General features: G+C 26.5%; 3 protein-coding genes across 3 annotated transcripts; all 3 read right to left on the bottom strand.

The window, feature by feature from the left end:
* Window positions 1–1,677: 1,677 nt before the first annotated feature.
* Window positions 1,678–4,078, bottom strand: LOC145830810 (uncharacterized). Its single transcript, XM_082938293.1, has one exon. It carries the CDS (start codon window positions 4,030–4,032, stop codon window positions 1,711–1,713), a length of 2,322 nt encoding a protein of 773 aa, XP_082794419.1. The 5' UTR covers window positions 4,033–4,078; the 3' UTR covers window positions 1,678–1,710.
* Window positions 4,079–4,355: 277 nt separating this feature from the next.
* LOC145849152 (DNA mismatch repair protein Mlh1-like) lies at window positions 4,356–6,683 on the bottom strand. The gene is made up of 2 exons (XM_082954251.1): window positions 5,010–6,683; window positions 4,356–4,919 (listed from the first exon to the last, which is right to left on the bottom strand). The coding sequence occupies exons 1-2, from the start codon at window positions 6,680–6,682 to the stop codon at window positions 4,679–4,681; spliced, it is 1,914 nt and encodes a 637-aa protein (XP_082810377.1). The 5' UTR covers window position 6,683; the 3' UTR covers window positions 4,356–4,678.
* Window positions 6,684–11,498: 4,815 nt separating this feature from the next.
* LOC145849153 (uncharacterized) lies at window positions 11,499–13,666 on the bottom strand. The gene has a single exon (XM_082954252.1). It carries the CDS (start codon window positions 13,647–13,649, stop codon window positions 12,771–12,773), a length of 879 nt encoding a protein of 292 aa, XP_082810378.1. The 5' UTR covers window positions 13,650–13,666; the 3' UTR covers window positions 11,499–12,770.
* Between the last annotated feature and the right edge of the window lie 3,763 nt (window positions 13,667–17,429).

Below are 17,429 nucleotides of genomic sequence, written 5' to 3'. Positions count from 1 at the left end.
CAGATTACATAGTGAAATTTTTTTAATTTGGGTAAGCTATCCTTACATTTGCTCGAAGACCGTGCGTTGCCCTGCCCTAGCTGAAAAGGTATTTATTGAAATGTAATTATTTTTGAAGTTCAATAACCTGTATAAAATATATTTATGTGCAGAAATTTTTTTTTTTACATTTGAGAATGCTGGTAAAATATGTAATACTAGAAAAGATGTAATTGCAGGGTGTGTGAATAAAAATGTTACATTCACCTTTAATACGACTCTTTATACACTTGTTTTTTATAAGTTTACTCAAAACTTGTACATTAACTATAGTAAAAAATTGAGCGTAAGGTATCTGAATGTAGCTTTAAAATACTGTGTCAATAGAGTTAAATATGCAAATAAATGTATAGGATGTAAGAAAGAATGTTATAAAATATTTTCTCTTATTTAGCTCATTATTAAATACCAATTAAATGACCATTGAGCTTTTGAATGAGCAAACACTAGAATTATTTTAACTAAAATGAGTTTTGGGATAAAAAACTTACCAAAAACTTCAAAACTAGCAAAAGGTTGTAGATATCTTATACTGTTAAGAAACTCAACAGTAGTAAATTATAATTTAATTTTTGGTAGACTACACTTATATATTTGTACAACAAACAAAAATTTTAAATACGATAGAAAAAATGAAAGTATTAGCACTACACAAAACTAAAAACTGTGCAGTAGCAAAAACTTATTAAATCTCTCAGCAGTTAATCTTCAACAAAAACAAAATTTAGTATAATTTAAACCTTAAGTGGTAAAAAATTATTTATTATACTGACAAATAGGAAGTTTATTCTTTACATTAAGTGTAAGTTATAGAAATAAAACGACTAATATGTAAAAGTATATGACATAGTAAAATATGTATAACTTTTTTATTTAAAAACAAATTTTGATTGTATCAGTATTCATATAGGCAAGTTTATATACATTTATCTTTTGTATATGAAACTTAAAGTTGAAAATGATTTAGTTAAAAAACTCAAAGTAATGATAAAAAGGTTTAAAATTCAACAAGATATTCACATAAAGTAAAATTATAGTGAAGCTTTGCATGAAATACACATTGGTAGTTTTATTTCAAAAAAGTACTTTTTGTTTTATGTATTTTTAACGTATATTAAACATGTTATATTTTATAAATTAACACAAAAATTTTATTTTAAGTAGATTTTGTTTAGTTTTTATTGACATAAGCTCAAAAAATAAAATTGAGAAGTTATAAATCTATACTTGGAAACGCAAAGTCCTTGAAAGTAAACTTAAAACAGGTTTAGCTTACGATTAAAATTCAAGGCTTAACACATTTAAAACAGAAAAACTTTTAAAAAAATATAAAAAAGTATTTAACTAATTTATTTGTCTAATTAAGGAAATATTTTGCTAACCAGTATATCGCTAAATAAAGACACAGTGGTTATTAAAAATTTTTAAGATGTATTAAGTTCAAAAAAAAAAGAACATTAAACATATTTTTATATTTCATCTGTTTGCTGAAAAACTTAATTTTATCAATACTTAAAAAGTAAAACACATATTGTACATAGACAGGCTTAATTAAATAAAGAACAATTAGCAGCTTAAATATACTTTTTTAGACGATAGTATGATAGTTACAGAAAATACAAAACTCTTTAAAAATTATAACATTTTTTCTATAGTAATCTAAAGTGTATTTCAACGCTTTATTACAACAATTTGGTCCGGATGCCAGAAATAAGAGAGAGATTTACCTTTGATTACAGGCATGTTGTTTAAAGAGTAAACACAGTTTTGTTTGGGAACTGCAACCGCCCTTCTAACGTTAGCGCACAGCTCGGCAATCCACGAAACGTCCCACTTCGGATTGTTTCCTTCCTCCAAGGGCTTGAGCGGCGAGGCAGCTACGACCTCATACCTACCTGTTAACAAGCTCCAAGATAAATAAAACTGAAACTGCTTTTTAGTGTTTGTCAGGGCATTTTTGGTATGATCTTGTTTTAGCTTGGGAGAAATGTCAAGTAAGGCAACTATTAGAATTATAACCGAGCGTATTTCTGGACAAGTGTCAACTATCTGCACGTCGTAATCTATTAGCAAACCAAACTTGTAAGTTATGTAGCAGCGCGTACGAAGAACATCAAAAATTACGTGCTCAACGTCTAAAGTTAGCTGTTGGCTAAATGCTATTGGATTAATAGCTTTGTTTACATTTTGTATGGGCATTAAAGGTACCCTGTTGTTATTTTGAAAAGTGACTGGGCCGTTAAAGAAACCGCTACTTTCATCAGTTGAAGCCACGGCTGTATTTGGACTAGAACTTCTTTCGTTGCAAATAGGTTCATCGTAGAAAGTTTCACAAAATGATACAACTCCGTCGCCTCTTTTACTGCTACTACATCGGTTGTTAGCTATTGAGACAGTGTTAGATGATTCTCCTAAACAGTAAACGCTTCCACTACTTTCACTAGCAGAAGGACTTGGTGTAGGTGCATTTAGTTCAGAGCTAACAGCACTTGAACAAGCTTTTTCCTTAAAATTTGTCAAAAGAACCTTTCTTAGCCTTGAAATGTTCAGAGAGCTTGAATTGTGTTCAACAGCAGTTTTGCTTGATTTTGACGAAATAAATTGGTTAGAAATTGTTTTAAGGCCACAATAACTACATAAAGTAACTGCATTTTCTTTGAAGTCTCGATATTTCATTGAAACAGATCTGTCTTGAACAGGTGATAAGGGCATTTTTTCTTTGTTGGTACTAGAATATATGCCCAACTTTCTTCTACCTAATCTTGATGTAGTTTTGGGAGACGAGTAAGAATTATGCATCAAGTTTTCGCTATAATTTAGAATAGGTTTTCTAGGCTTGCTTAAAACAATGCTTTTAGGTTCTGAAGAGAAATCTGAAAAGGGGTCAAAGCTGTATTCTTTTTTAGACAATTCTTTTAGTGTAATATTGTTTTTTAACTCTGGGGGAGGCATTTTGTTACTACAAGAGCACTGAGAAAGATCTAAACTTGAGTACTGGGCATTGTAGTTTTCATTAAAAACTTTGTCTTGTTTAATATTAACATTTACATCATTAGTTGTTTCACTGCTTAGTGGAAAACTGTAAACATCAAAGCTTTGATCTGTAGACTCATGCTTATTTTTGTTAAAAGAAGTCTCCATATCTTCAAATAACTGACTTGTGTGTTGACTTGATTGTAGATGAGCTGACTCTTCTAAATGTTGAGACATAACATTATCATTGTAATTAGAACTAACAGTTTCTTCGAAAGTTGCTTGATTGATGGTAGAAAGAGGCAATGAACTTGAACAACTTTTGTTATCTAAAATGCCAACACTAATAACTAAAATAGAATGGCCCATGTTTAAAACAAGAAGATTATCTATTTTTAAACCAATAGTATTCAAAATATTAGTGTTAGGAGAGACAGAAGCGTGTTTCATATGAACTGAGTATCCGTGTTTAAAACAGGACTTATAATTAATGTTGCAAAGTTTTTTTATACGCTCACACTGTAAACATTTCCTAAAAGTAGGCACTGCAGCAACTGTTATGTAACATACATCACTATTTATTGTTCTTCCATAGACAACAAGCTTAGACTTGTCAACAGGCCACTCAGTGAAATTTAAAAGCAAACTGGTTGTTATTTCTTCATTTGCAAAAAGCTTAATTGAAGAGAGTTTCTCAAGCTTTTTGTCAAACTTAAAGAGCCACCAATGAAGTTTGTATACATAAGACAAAACATCTGCAACTTCTTCAGAGTAAGTCTCAGTGTACGACAACAACATGATTCCTTCACTATTAAAACCCAAAAAAACATGTGCTTCATCAATAAGAACTTCACTATCTACAATTTCTTGCAAAGAGTACACCAACCTCTTAGGTAGGCTAGGAAAAACTCGAATATTTTTAACCCCAGGATAAGAGCCATGGTTTGTTCCGTACAATTGACGATTTCTTAGAGCAGTAACTGGATTTGTTTTACCATTTTTCTTTCGACTTTTGTTCATCAAATTTGTTAGAACAAAAGCTTTCACTTAAACTTTAATTACTTAAAATTCTCTAAATAAAAATCAAAGTTAAAATTTTCTAACAAATTAACATTAAAAAACAAGTACAAGCTAAAAAAAGTTTTTTCTATATTAAACTTTTTCTATATACATTCTAATAAATCTAATGAGGTATTTAAAAATCAGAAAAAAATTAACAACAAGTTTTGATCATACCATCATCAGATCGCAATTAGTTAATTTTAAGAAAAAACGAGTTATAACTAGTTAAGAATAAAAGTTTTAGTACTACCAGACCAAAATTAAGATCAAAGTTTGTTGCTAAAAGCAAAATTTGAGCGTTTTTTCTAGGCCCATGAAAGTCCAGGCTTTATCTTAAGTATTCTTATTTTGAAATAAAATTTAAGAAAGAACTGAAAAAAAATGTACTTACAAAATAAAAGCTTTATAAAACTTCGAAAATAATTACTTTGTACTATTAATATTAATGATAATTTGCATATCAAACTATTAAATAAGATTTTGAAAAAATATTTATATTTTATGAATTTTTATTGTATATTTTGTATTTATAAAGACAACCGAAAATATTAAACCTAAGTAGTAAAAAAATATATAAAAACAGTTCCTATTTTAAAACTTCATGCTAACAACGTTCAAAAACTTTATACAATTGATGTAAGTCAGCTAGTTTTACAAAACACCCATCTTGTAACAAACTTTCAGGAGGCTTCAGGTGTTTACGAATGTTTGGGAAAATAATGTTCTCAAGTTTACTTTTTACTGAAGTGTCACATGCAACACATTCTTCTCTAATTGTGTAGAACCTTGCAAGTTCTTGAGAAAAACTTTTGAAAAAATCATCTTCATCTTCCCAACATACTTCAGTTGATATTCTCAAAATGAACATAGGAAGACCAAACATTAGTGGCTGATAGTCATTTAGTAGCATTGGCAAAGTTTTTAGTTGCTCATTTTCTACTTCAATACTAAAATAGTCCTTTAACATTTCAGATTTTTCACTAAGAAATTTTACAATGTAATCAGCTAAATCATCTTTGCTTCCATCTTGGGGCGTCCAACCTGCTTCGTCCGTATCAAGAGCTAGCTTGGTCAGCTCCTTGATTGAAGCTGGCTCTGAAAGCCTTAAGGGAGGAAAATTACCAAAGTCATCTATAATAATTTGATAAAACATGTTAAATTGTAGAGCGTAAGCATCAACAATATACAAATCTGTTTTGTATTGAAGTAAACACTTTTGTACATCTACGCTTCCAACAAAACTATGATCTTTTAGGAGTTCAGTTAAATTTTCACTAGTTTTTTCCATAACTTCAGTTTGGAGTTTAACTATGCTTGTTAATTTAATATTTCTATTTTTAGGAAAACCACATGCAGTTAAACTGCATGAATTATGTTTCTCTTGTTTACTAGACACTTTAACATTTTTAGGACTAACGAGTCGATCTAAAGTCTGAAGTCTTGAATCTGTTCTAACCAACTTATGATCATATACTTTCTGTTTATTTTTAAATGAATTATTATTATCATCAACTTTTATTTCTACCTTTTCTTTTGACAACAAACTTCCAGCAGAACCTTGAGGGTATATTTTCTGGACAAAGAAATTCCGAGAAGAATCACATGTAAGTAACTTATTTTCAATTTTTTTTTGTATTTCTTCAACTATATCCTCCTCGTTAAGAAAGTGAACTTGGTGCTTAGTTGGGTGAACATTGACATCAAGGTGATTTGGATGCATCTTAAGACTCATGTATATAAAAGGTGAAGCACCTCTTGGTAAGAAGGTTTGATAAAGTAAATCAAGCGACTTTTTTAGTGAAGTACACTCAACTAGTCTACTATTTATAAACAATAAAAAAGTAAATTTTTTCAGAGATACATTTGCATTTGTGACATATGCCTCAATATCTAATTTTAAACGCTGACAATTTTCTTTTATGTGAATCAATTCTTTAGAAATATTACTTCCAAAAAGAGCACCAATAGCATCTGTTTTAGTCCAGCTTTCCTGTGAATGCACAATGACAACTTGTTTCCCAGCTTTGTTTATTTTTTTAAGATGAAACGATACACCAGTATTGTGCACTGCATACCTTGTTATAACTGTAGCAATTTTTTGAAGCTCTTCTGAAGCACTTTTAAAAGAGTTTTTCCTTGTAGGAACATTGTAAAATAGATCAGTGATAGTAATTTGAGTTCCTAAATTACCAGCAATTAGTGATACTTTACCTTGAACTTTACCATCAAGATACTTTGCCTTGTATGCACATGGTTGTTCTTTTGTTTTTGTAATTATTTGTAGATTGGCAACATGACTTATGCTTGCTAAAGCTTCTCCTCGAAAACCGAAAGTTGAAATAGATTTTAGATCATTAAAGTCGGTCAACTTTGAAGTAGTGAATCTTTCACAAACAATTTGTAAGTCTTCTTTATTTATACCGTGTCCATTGTCAGTAATTTGAAGTAACAATAGTCCACCTTCTTTCACTACCACTGATATAGAAGTTGATCCAGCGTCTAGACTGTTTTCAATTAGCTCTTTGACAGCATTAGCTGGTCTTTGAATGACTTCTCCTGCTGCTATTCTATTAACAACAGACTCTTCCAATCTTTTTATTTGTGACATAGTTTACTTGTCAAACTCTATTTTTTGAGAACTAACTGCTAATATAAATACAATAAAAGTAAAATACTACATTTTTCTTGTTTTATAACTTTAGTTAGTTTTTTAATGTATTTATATTAAAGTTTTCTACCTACATTTTAAATCTAATTGTTATGAATGTTATAAAAACGTATGCATGATATTTTTTAAATAACTTTTCAATTAGACTTTTAATTCTAATGCACTATAAAACAGTAAGTAAATACTTTTAAAAGCTGCTGAAACAAACTTATTTATTACTTAACTTAAAAAACCGAAACAGGGTTACAATAAATAGAAAAAACAATTGAACTTCTATTTGAAAGTTATTAACTTAAAAAACTATATTTATTAATTATTAACTTGTCCATTAAACAATTTAAATTTTAGTTTTTTTTTAGTAGAAGTACAAAATTGAAATAAAATTTACCCAAAAAATACTTATTAATTAGGTTCCCTAATTTGGTACCTACGTAGTAGAATTACTTTTGTAAGATAATTAATTTAAATAGTAACATTTAAGCTAAAGGTGAGGGGGATGTTTTTTAAAAAACAAAGATCCACCTCTAATTGTAAGCTTGATTTAAGAACAATAACTTATAGTAGAATATAAAAATTTTAGTTGAAATTTGAGATGAGGTAAGTTTTACTAAAGATTTTAATTAATACTCATTGCATGATTATAAATAATATTGTCTTTGCATTTAGAAAAAAAACAAATCATTTAATAACTAAAGTTTGAAAATAAGTATACAAAACCAATACGAATAATTATTTATTTTGAAAATAAACGAATTTGGTTAAAGAGAAACTAACATCTCACAATACAATTGTTTACGTTTCTAAGTAAAAACTTAAAAAGGTTAAAAAAACATTGATTAAAAATTGTAGAAGATAAATTTTAATTAAAATAGTCAATTTTAGCTTTTCCAATAGTTTGTTCATTTCCAAAAGAAATGTATTTAATTCTAGCTTTGATCCTCTAATATCAAAGTTACATAATTATATTTTCCCTAACTTTTTTAATAAAATTAAAAAACAACTTTTAGTTTTTTGAAAGACTTTAGAAATAAGAACAAGTTGTAAAAAATATCTTAACACCCAAATGGGCCCAAAACTGAAACTTCTGAACTGAAAGTAGAAAGGAGTCATTATACAAAATCAGTATTTTTAAAAATAAACATTTAATGTAGTCGAAAATTATAAATTTTTAAATATACTAGTTGTTAATAATGTTTACTAAAAAAAATATTAAGACTAAAGAAATTTGTTGAAACATGACAACAACAATAAGAAAAGTACTAAATTTATTAAAAACTAATGCAGTTTCTCTGTGCTATAACTAGCACAACTCAACTGAGTATTTTCTTATAAATTTAGGACTGTGTAAATTTCTGTTTTCACATATTATAGCAGTTTAATTTTGTTTAACTAATTCATAAAAAAAATATTCACAAATTAATTTATCAATTTAGAATATAAGCTTTTTACCATGTTTTGTTTCACACTTTTTGTGTTTAAAAAATAGTTAATTATAAGAATTTTTATTTGCAAGTTTAACTCATACTTTATTTTTGTTTGTCTTGTAACAGCTTGTAGATGCTTAATTGCAGTAAGTTGTAGTTTTTTATTTAAAATGACGATTTCTATTTAAAATATTAAAACAAAAACTGAACTTTAATAGGATATTTGTTAAATAACCAAACTTTAAAGAAAAATACAAATTTAATTTAAAACAACAGCATAAGTTGATGAATAACTATTTCAACTGATCTTTTAAATTAAAAGTTTTATTTATAAGTACATTTATTTGGTTCAGGGACCAAAGATCGTTTATTCACAATCTTTGAAGATTACAATGTTAAAGACAAAAAAAAGCACATATTTTTATTTGTTTTAACAAAAGAAAAAAAAAACAATTAAGTTACTTACTTAAAATGATAGACAAAACCTTGAAATACACCCTGAAAAAACTATTTAAAAAAAAGTTTTATTTTATTGTTATTCTTTTATGTATATATATATTGTTCACTTTCTAATTTTATAAATATCCAAATTTTATTCGAGAAATAATCCTAAATGGCTTCATACCAACTAGAATATTTTCAGTCCGAGGTAATTTTACTTTACTTATATTTAAAACAATATCCTATCTATTGCCAGTTGTTTTTATTCCACTGTTCATCTATGGAATAGAAAGCATTAATTGTTCTATTACAAATCTGATACTTATACTACATTTTTATATTTTGTTTAAGTATATAGTAAAGTATTTTTTAACTTTTTAAACCCATACAGGGTTGCCACAGATCAAGCTGAGAAAAATTTCTTGACTTTTTTATTAAAATTTTCCTGACTTTTCTAAATCAAATTCTTTATTTTATTTAATCAAAAGTATTTTAGATTTTTGTTCACTAAGTTGAAATATTAAGTTTAATAAATTACTTTAAAGTTTTTTTTTGAAAAGTTATTTTTTTCACTTTTTTTGTAGTAATTTAATTAACATTTAATGACAACTTGTAATTTGAAAACGTCCTATAAAACATATTATAAAAAAAAATTATTGAATAGTTTCAGTAAAACAAATTCTTTTTCTTTATCAAAACTTAAATTAAACATTTAGAAGTAGCTATATCACAAAAATATTTTAAGCATGAATTTAAGGCCATATGAGGTTAACATTTTTTTTACATATTAATCTTATTTTAAAATTCTTTAACTTAGATAGTAGTTGCCTGTTACCTTTTTGTAAAATTCAAATTTGTTTTTGAAAGATGAGGACACAAAACTCAAGAGCTCATTAGGTTCCAAATGGAAGGATTAAATAAAAAGACAAAAAAAGACTATTTTATTGAAAATTCATTTTCAACAGTTTTTAAGCAATAGTTCTAAAACTTTCTCTTAGTTCAATCTTAAGTAAATAAATAACATTTATATATTACAAATCTATCTTATTTTGAATAAATATGTACTTTTTTTTATTTGCCCTAAAGTTCTTTTTTTTAGATGTTACAATAGGGTTTTTTCTATTGAAGCAAAAAACATTTACTGAAAATTTGAGGTTAATTGACCAAAAAAACAAGGAATTGATATATTTTTAGTATACTTTTGAAAAAATCAAGAAAATTGGCAATGATAACTTTTTTCTTTATAAATTTCTATCGGAAACTTTTTACACAACTGCTATATCTTAAAATTTATTTTATGTTCTGTGAGAAGTACCTTATAGTATATAATTAAAGCTTTCATTTAAGGTTAGTGCAGGGTTGCCACAGATCGAGCTGAAATTCTTTTGACTTTTCTAAATCAAATTGTTAATTAAAACCAACTCAAAAATACATCACCAAAAACTTGAAAGATTTTAGTTAATTCCAAAAGTTGAATTATACTTTGAAAAAAAAGATGAATTGAAAACGATTTTTTTTTTTAATAACGTAAGCAAAATGGAGTATTTAGTGATAATTAACTCTCTTATTAAGACCATATTTAAATAAAATTTCCCACTTTTTCGAATTTTTTTCAAAAATCCTTATTTTTTTCCTGATTTTGTGGCAACCCTGCGAACTTTAATTTTTGTAAAAAAATAGTAGTGCATTTTTATATACATAACTGAAACAATGTTTTGTACAATTGTAACACCATACCCTTTGTTGTCTTTGCAATGTTGCTCAGGACAATAGATAAATTTTAGATAATATTTTCATTGTTTATTAAATGTCCTAAAAGTGTTAAAAGGTTTCTGAAATTGGAATTTTAATGGAAACTTTGTAAAAGTGTTCTTTACATTTTACCATTTAGTTATGGATTTACATTAGCTCTTAAGATATGTTTGAACAAGTTCAAAGTATGCTTATATACTTAACACAAAATTATTGTAATAGAAATTTAAATAGACATACTTTAAATACTAATTCTACATCCAAAATTGTTCTATTATTAATAATTAATAATTTTACTTTCTTTTATTATCAACTCCTCCATTCTATAAATGTACTATTTTTCTAAATTATGCAAAACTAAAATCATGTTTTAAACCATACAGACCAGGGTTTACTAAACACGGTCATACTAGAAAAGAGAGTTAGTTATTTTTTTAGAGAGTTAGGGGGCTATAAGCTGCGAAGTGACTAGTAAATAGGCCAATTATGCTATATTTTGAATCTTATACTAAATATTTTTGAGCTTATGATTTAGAGAAAAAAAAAAAGCTAAGTTGTATTAAAAGGTAATTTTGAAACTTACACTAGAATATATCACTGTAAAATCTGAAACTTATACTAGATATTCTAAAGTTAACAATAAAAGTCAAAAAAAAAACGCACAGTATATTTTCAAGAAATGTTATTTTAGCTAGGGCTTTTTTTTTTGAATTTTCTTCAAAAGGTTGGTCTAAAACTTTTTGGGAAATCCTAATATCGACTAAACAGAATAAAATATAAAAATAAAAACATTTTACAGAAAACTGATTTATCTTGATAAAAAAAAGTTATGAATTTATCTATTAGATGTACTAAAGCTGTAGTTATTTTAAACACATAATTAGTTTTTAAGTAGTTTTTTTTATAATTTTAGAAGTCAAAAAAAGTAGTGAGAAAAATAACATACTTATTTTTAAGCAGTATTTAGAAAAACAATGTCAGAATTTACATCCACATTTATAAAAATAACAATATTTCGGAATATATATAAAACTATACACTTTTTCTTCTTTCATTTGATTATTGAACTGTTATTTTTTTTTTAAGTATAGGTATTTACGTTTCCACAACTATTAAAAGTTTTAAAGATACACCTGGAAAAATATGGATTTAAATAGTGCTTTTGTACAAATCGTCTATAAAACAAATATAAATCTTAATTTTATAAATAAAACATAACAATTTACGATGAGAGATAGTTTCACAAATCTTACTTATATAAAAGAACTATTTTTAGTATAATTATTTGTACTCATACAGGATTGCCACCCTATGAAACAAAATAAAACTAGTCTTTATCAGACAATTTTTGTTGGAAAGCCTACAAATTATTCAAGAATTACTTAACTAATTCTTAAATTTTAATCTAAACTAGACTAAATGCTGTTGTTCAACTAAAAAGTACAAGACTTGTTGTAAGAAAATGTTACTAACAAACATCTGGAACACCATTTTTTGTACAAGAAAATTAAGCCAATCAAAAAAGTAAAGGTAACAAAAGTTGCAATGGAAAAGTATGTTATTATACATACTTTTTGCCAAAACCTTTGATTGTAATTTGTTAGAATACAAATTTGTTATTTGAAAACATCAATATAATATCTAAAATATTTTGAATTTTATAAAGTTTAGACTAAGGTAGTGACAACCCTGCTATATATTAAAGATTTAAGTGAAACTTCATTATTTCTTTTAAAAACAGATAAAGATTTAAAAAACAATCAAACCTAAACATTTGAAAAAAAAGTATGAACAATTAGTAAATAGTTGCAATATAATTTCAAGTCCATAATCAGAAACAACAGTTTATACTCTTAACTAAACAAGATTTAGATATAATATATATATAAATTTACTTGCAAACTTAAATATTTTAACACGATTAGTATTATTTTGATCTGTGACATAATAATAAATTGTTTTATTATTCTACAACTTTTTAAATTCATTAAAAGTTATACTTAACAAATTATGTTAATAAAAATAAATAAATAATACATCTTTTGCAAGAACTGTATTTTACAAAAAGTGTTTAGTAAACATGTGTGTTTAGACCGAAAAATTGTATTAATTATAAATTTTAAACAAAAATCAAAAAATAAGTACCATACTAGTTCTCTCAAAGTTTTTAAACTTTACATATTTTAAGATAAATAAAAAACACTACAATTTAAAATAAATCTAGTTTTAAATCTTTATAACCTTTTTTAAAATTTATATTCAAGTTTTATTTCATTATCATCAAAAAAAGTCAAAATAAGTTTATTTTATTTAATGTTTAAAGAAAACGTATTTTTTTAAATAATTACACTTTAAAATTAGCAGTTTAACTTAATAAAGCACCAACATAATAAACACTATCATAAATATTCTTATCTATTATTGTCAAAGTTATCCTTGCAAAGCCCAACAACAAAGTTCTTCATTTTTTTTGCTTCTTCAGAACCTTTCTTTGTATTGTTTAGAATCTCCATAAATTTTTTCATTTGCTTGATCTCTTTTTCCATTTCTTTTTCTTCTTGTTCCTTTTGCATGATGTTTTCTTCTACTTTTATTTGTTTTTCTCTTTGCTTTTTACGAGATTTTTTTACAGACTTGTTGTTTCTTTCGCGTTCTAACTGATACTTTTCATCACCATCTATTCTTCTTTTACCTAGAAAACTTTTTGACTTAGTATTTTTCTGTTTTTTAATTTCTAAGCCTTTATCAACTCCCTGATATGCCGTTAAACTAGAACTTGATATTACTTTGTTAGTATAAACTTGGTCAGCAGATAATTTACTTCTCTTTTCTAAATATTTTTGATCTAAAAAATCATCATCTGCTTCAAATAGTTGAAAAAAGTTTGAAAACCCTGTATCAGTTTCTTGTGATGCAGGTTGGTTTAATGCAACAATTTTGTCACTACTTGTCAAGTAAGGAAGAGTATCATTTATGACATCATCAAATATTATGTTTTTATCATCAGTTAAATCCCTAGCATGACTTGCATCTGACATGATATTATCTTGCACTATAGTTTTTTCTATATCCTTTACTTCTGATGTTGTTGACTCTTCCAAAAAAACAAAAGTGCTTGAGGTCATTGCAGCTTGATATATATCAAAATTGTTGTTTTTATTGGTTGTACTTTTAGAGATTGGTTTTGTTAAACTTTGTAATAAAATTTCACTCTCATTCACTAATGTTTTTTCTTCACACTCTCCTATGTGATAACTTAGTTCACTATCAAAATTATCATTATTTGACATTTTTATTACTTATAAAATTTAGCTGAAAATATTTTTTTACTTCAAAGAAACTATTATAAATACCCTGGCCTTAGTTTATCGAAGGCTTTTATCAATTTTTTTTTAAGTTTTGTTAGATTAAAATAAATATACTTTATTTAAAATAAAAGTTTTAAAAAATTGATCAGTACCAACCAGCAGTAAAATAAAAGTAAACTTGAAAACATTAAAAAATACTAAGTAGTTTAAGTTAATTGTTATTACAAAGAGTAACTTAAAAAATAATAATGCAAAAGCAATGGCATAAGTAATCAATATCAAAGTCTGGACTTATATGCATATAGTAAAATTAAAATTTGCAAATAATAAAACCTAACAGTTTTGATTATATGACCAAAAGTAGACAAAATACAACAAGCTGCTTAGTAAATATACAAAATTAAATGATAAAACTTACTTTATAAAACTTATATTTTCCATTGACTTTTGTTGGGGTAGCTGTCAAATTTTCACGCTTGTACAAAACTACATGAAAGAATAAAATTGCATAAAGGGTCACTTTTGCACCAGCAGACATTTTAAGACCATGCATCAGCATGGGTTAAGCTTTTTTTTACTATCAATATTGCCCCTAACCCTTACCCTTGGTCATTAGCTTTATTTTTTTTTTTTTTTTTTTTTTTTACTCTTGTGCAAAAATGACCGCCCGTGCAAAGTTGTCTTCATGAAAATTTGTCTCTTTGTGTAAATTTGTCTTTGTGAATTTTTGTGCCCTTGTGCAATTTTAACCTGTTCCCCTTTTGTTGATAGTTAAGCGGTGCAGTTTAGTGCTTATCACATGATGGCATAACATTTCAGCTTCACTGAAGATAACCAAAGTAAATACTAGTAGATAGTCATTTTTCACTTGACAAAAATAGACTGGACAAAATAAGATATGGCATTCTAACACAAGCAACTCTTTATAAAAGCTGTTTAAATTTTGAAAACTTGTTCTTAAGTATACAATAAGTTTGTTTTTTATTATTCTAACTAAATCTTTAAAAAAATTACAACTGTTTCAACTGTATCTTAAAAAAATAACTATCTTTGCTTTTACAAATTATACACCATTACCCTGTAACAGCATGCGCTGTTCTTTCTACCTTTTCTCTCAAAAAATGCTTAAGTTGAGTAAAATGCGAGTTTCTGGGGCAGTCTAGTTTTGATTTTGTATTAACAACATATCGTTTAAAAAGATTGTGTTCGCCTCGTACTTCTTGTACGAAGGCAACTGTTTTTTTATATTAACTGGTGAATTGGAGTAGCTTATTTGTATATTTTGTTGTCATGTTATTGCAGTTTATATTCATTTTTATACAGTTTGTGTTTCTAGACTCGATTTCTTATATACAATTAGTTAAGCATTCTAACAATCTAACTATTTAATTAAACTAAGCTTAAAAGATAGTCTAAGTTTAGTTTGCAATTCATTAAGTCGACTTAGCTAAATAACTTAGCTAAGTCATATCTAAACATTTAAATATTATCACCGAAATATTTATAACGCGCACGGAGTCAGATAACAACCAGCATTGAGTAAATATAAGTATTAACTCTTTTCGGTCAATTGTTAAATGGTGACCCAGACGTGACAAAAATAATTCTTTATATTATAAAAGCAGTCAATTTTTGCAGGTCTGTTTAAATATACAATTTAATATGCATTAGTTTTCAGGGTTGCCACTCTTTGGGTCAAAAATCTTCCTTGAGTAACCTTAAACTTCCTTGAGTTTCCCTGAGTTTTTTTCAAATCCTTAAAAACTTTGTTATTTATTAAATGATTACATTGTTAACTCTAACAATATTGAAGAACTAGCCGCAAGGCTAATAAAATTTCTAAATAAGCATTTTAAAATGAATAAAATTAACTGTTTTGAATAAAATTTTGAAACTGGACCAACTAAATCTCATTCTAGATCTAGAAAAAATTTTCCATGAGATTTTTTTTCAAATCTTAAAATTTTCCTGAAATTTTTAGAAAAAATCAAAACTGCCCTGAGTTTAAAAAAAAGAATCAAAATTCCCTGAGTTTCCTTGAGAATTTCTAAAACTTGAAAATTCTCTGAACATTCCTGAATTCCCTGAGTGTGTGGCAACCCTGAGTTTTTTTACAATTCTAAGTAATGTATTAAAAAACTTACAACTTTTTGAACTTTACCTTAAAAAACTTGCTTTTACAAAATATACACCAAAAGCACTCTAACACAAACTACTCTTGATAAAATATTTCAAATTTGCAAACTTGTTGTAAAGTACACAATACAGTTTAAGTTAGTTTTTTATTGTTTTAACTAAACTATTAAAAATTTCATGACCATCAGAATTTAACTTTAAAAAAACTATCTATTTTGTTCAGTCTAATTTTATCCAGTGAAAAAATGGTTATCTACACCCCTGCCAAATATTTTTGGCAAATTTTCTCCAGATTTTTATAATTACACATTTAGAGTCTATTTTTAGTTTATAATAAATTTTATGCTTAAAAACTGTGGTAAATAGTATAATGACATTAAAAAGATATCTTAAAGCTTCTTTTACTTTGCGCCTCCCATAAGGAACTTATTGTTGCCTCTGACTTTGACCTGCTATATCTTAAAAATTATTTTGAAATTTTAAAATCTGTAAAAAGCATCTTGTAGCTTAGTAAAAACTGTATAAAATAAGATCAATTGTGAAAAAAGTGTTCCTATAAAAATATAAAAGTAGCTGGAGTTTTTCAAAAAAAAATCTAACTAATCTGAGTTATAATGGGTAGCCTAAGTGTGTGGCAACCCTGAAAGAAATAAAAACTTTATAGGTAAAAAATAAGACTAATTATATTTAAGTGGGTAACTGATTTGGGTCATCTTCTATTTTAGGAACGTGTAATTTTACTTATTAAATTTATTTTTTTTAGAGGTACTTATTGACATTAAGTTAATTTTTTTATATTAGCATTTGGTGCCTGATTTACCCTTAATTTGGTACCTGATTTTGATATTCATGGTTAATTTTTGCACACTTTTCCATAAAGTTTTTAAAGCCCAATGGTTCTTATTTATTTTTTCTGAACTTTAATAGTCCACTAGACTCATGTAACATAAGTGTAAATATAGTTAATTGAACAACAAAAAATAGATGCTCAAAACGTTCGATTCTAAGACCTGGTGCACAAAAAACCTTTTGGTTATTGAGTTGTACACCTCTGGGATACTTTTTAATGTGGAAAATAAAGTAGAACATAGTTTTTTTATGTATACCCTTTGGGGATGGGTTTTGATCTTGCGACATTCAATTCAAAAAGTTTGCAAAGCCGTCAACTCCATTGTCACTAGCCCACACAGGGTAACTTGAAAGTGATTATTTTAATTTAATTTTACATAAGTTAATACAAAAAAAAATTCAAAAAACCTTAATCTGCTAAATTCTACAAAAAAACTAGCCAGATTTAGCTTGGGTGTTTGGAAACATTTGAGTTAATACTTAAGCTTAAAATGAAAGAAATTTTTTACTATAGTAAGTTATATTCAATAAAAAACATTTAAGTGAAAATTATATATATTAATAAATAATTCCCAGTGTAGGGTTTTTTATGGTAAATTATTTTTTGATTTAAATTAAGTTGTCGAAAAAATTAGTATGACAATATCTTTTGTTTTATAATTCTTCATTTAACCAAAAAAATAAGTGCTGAAAAGGTTTCGTCCTAGATATATGTACGAAAAAACCTTTCGGTTATTGAGTCACACACAACAGATATCAGGACAATTGCTCTTGAAT

The sequence above is a fragment of the Thalia democratica genome, chromosome 1 (assembly GCF_965202585.1).
Source record: "Thalia democratica chromosome 1, ktThaDemo2.hap1.1, whole genome shotgun sequence".
In the NCBI taxonomy this organism is placed as follows: domain Eukaryota; kingdom Metazoa; phylum Chordata; class Thaliacea; order Salpida; family Salpidae; genus Thalia; species Thalia democratica.
This window is presented reverse-complemented; position numbering and strand designations above follow the sequence as displayed.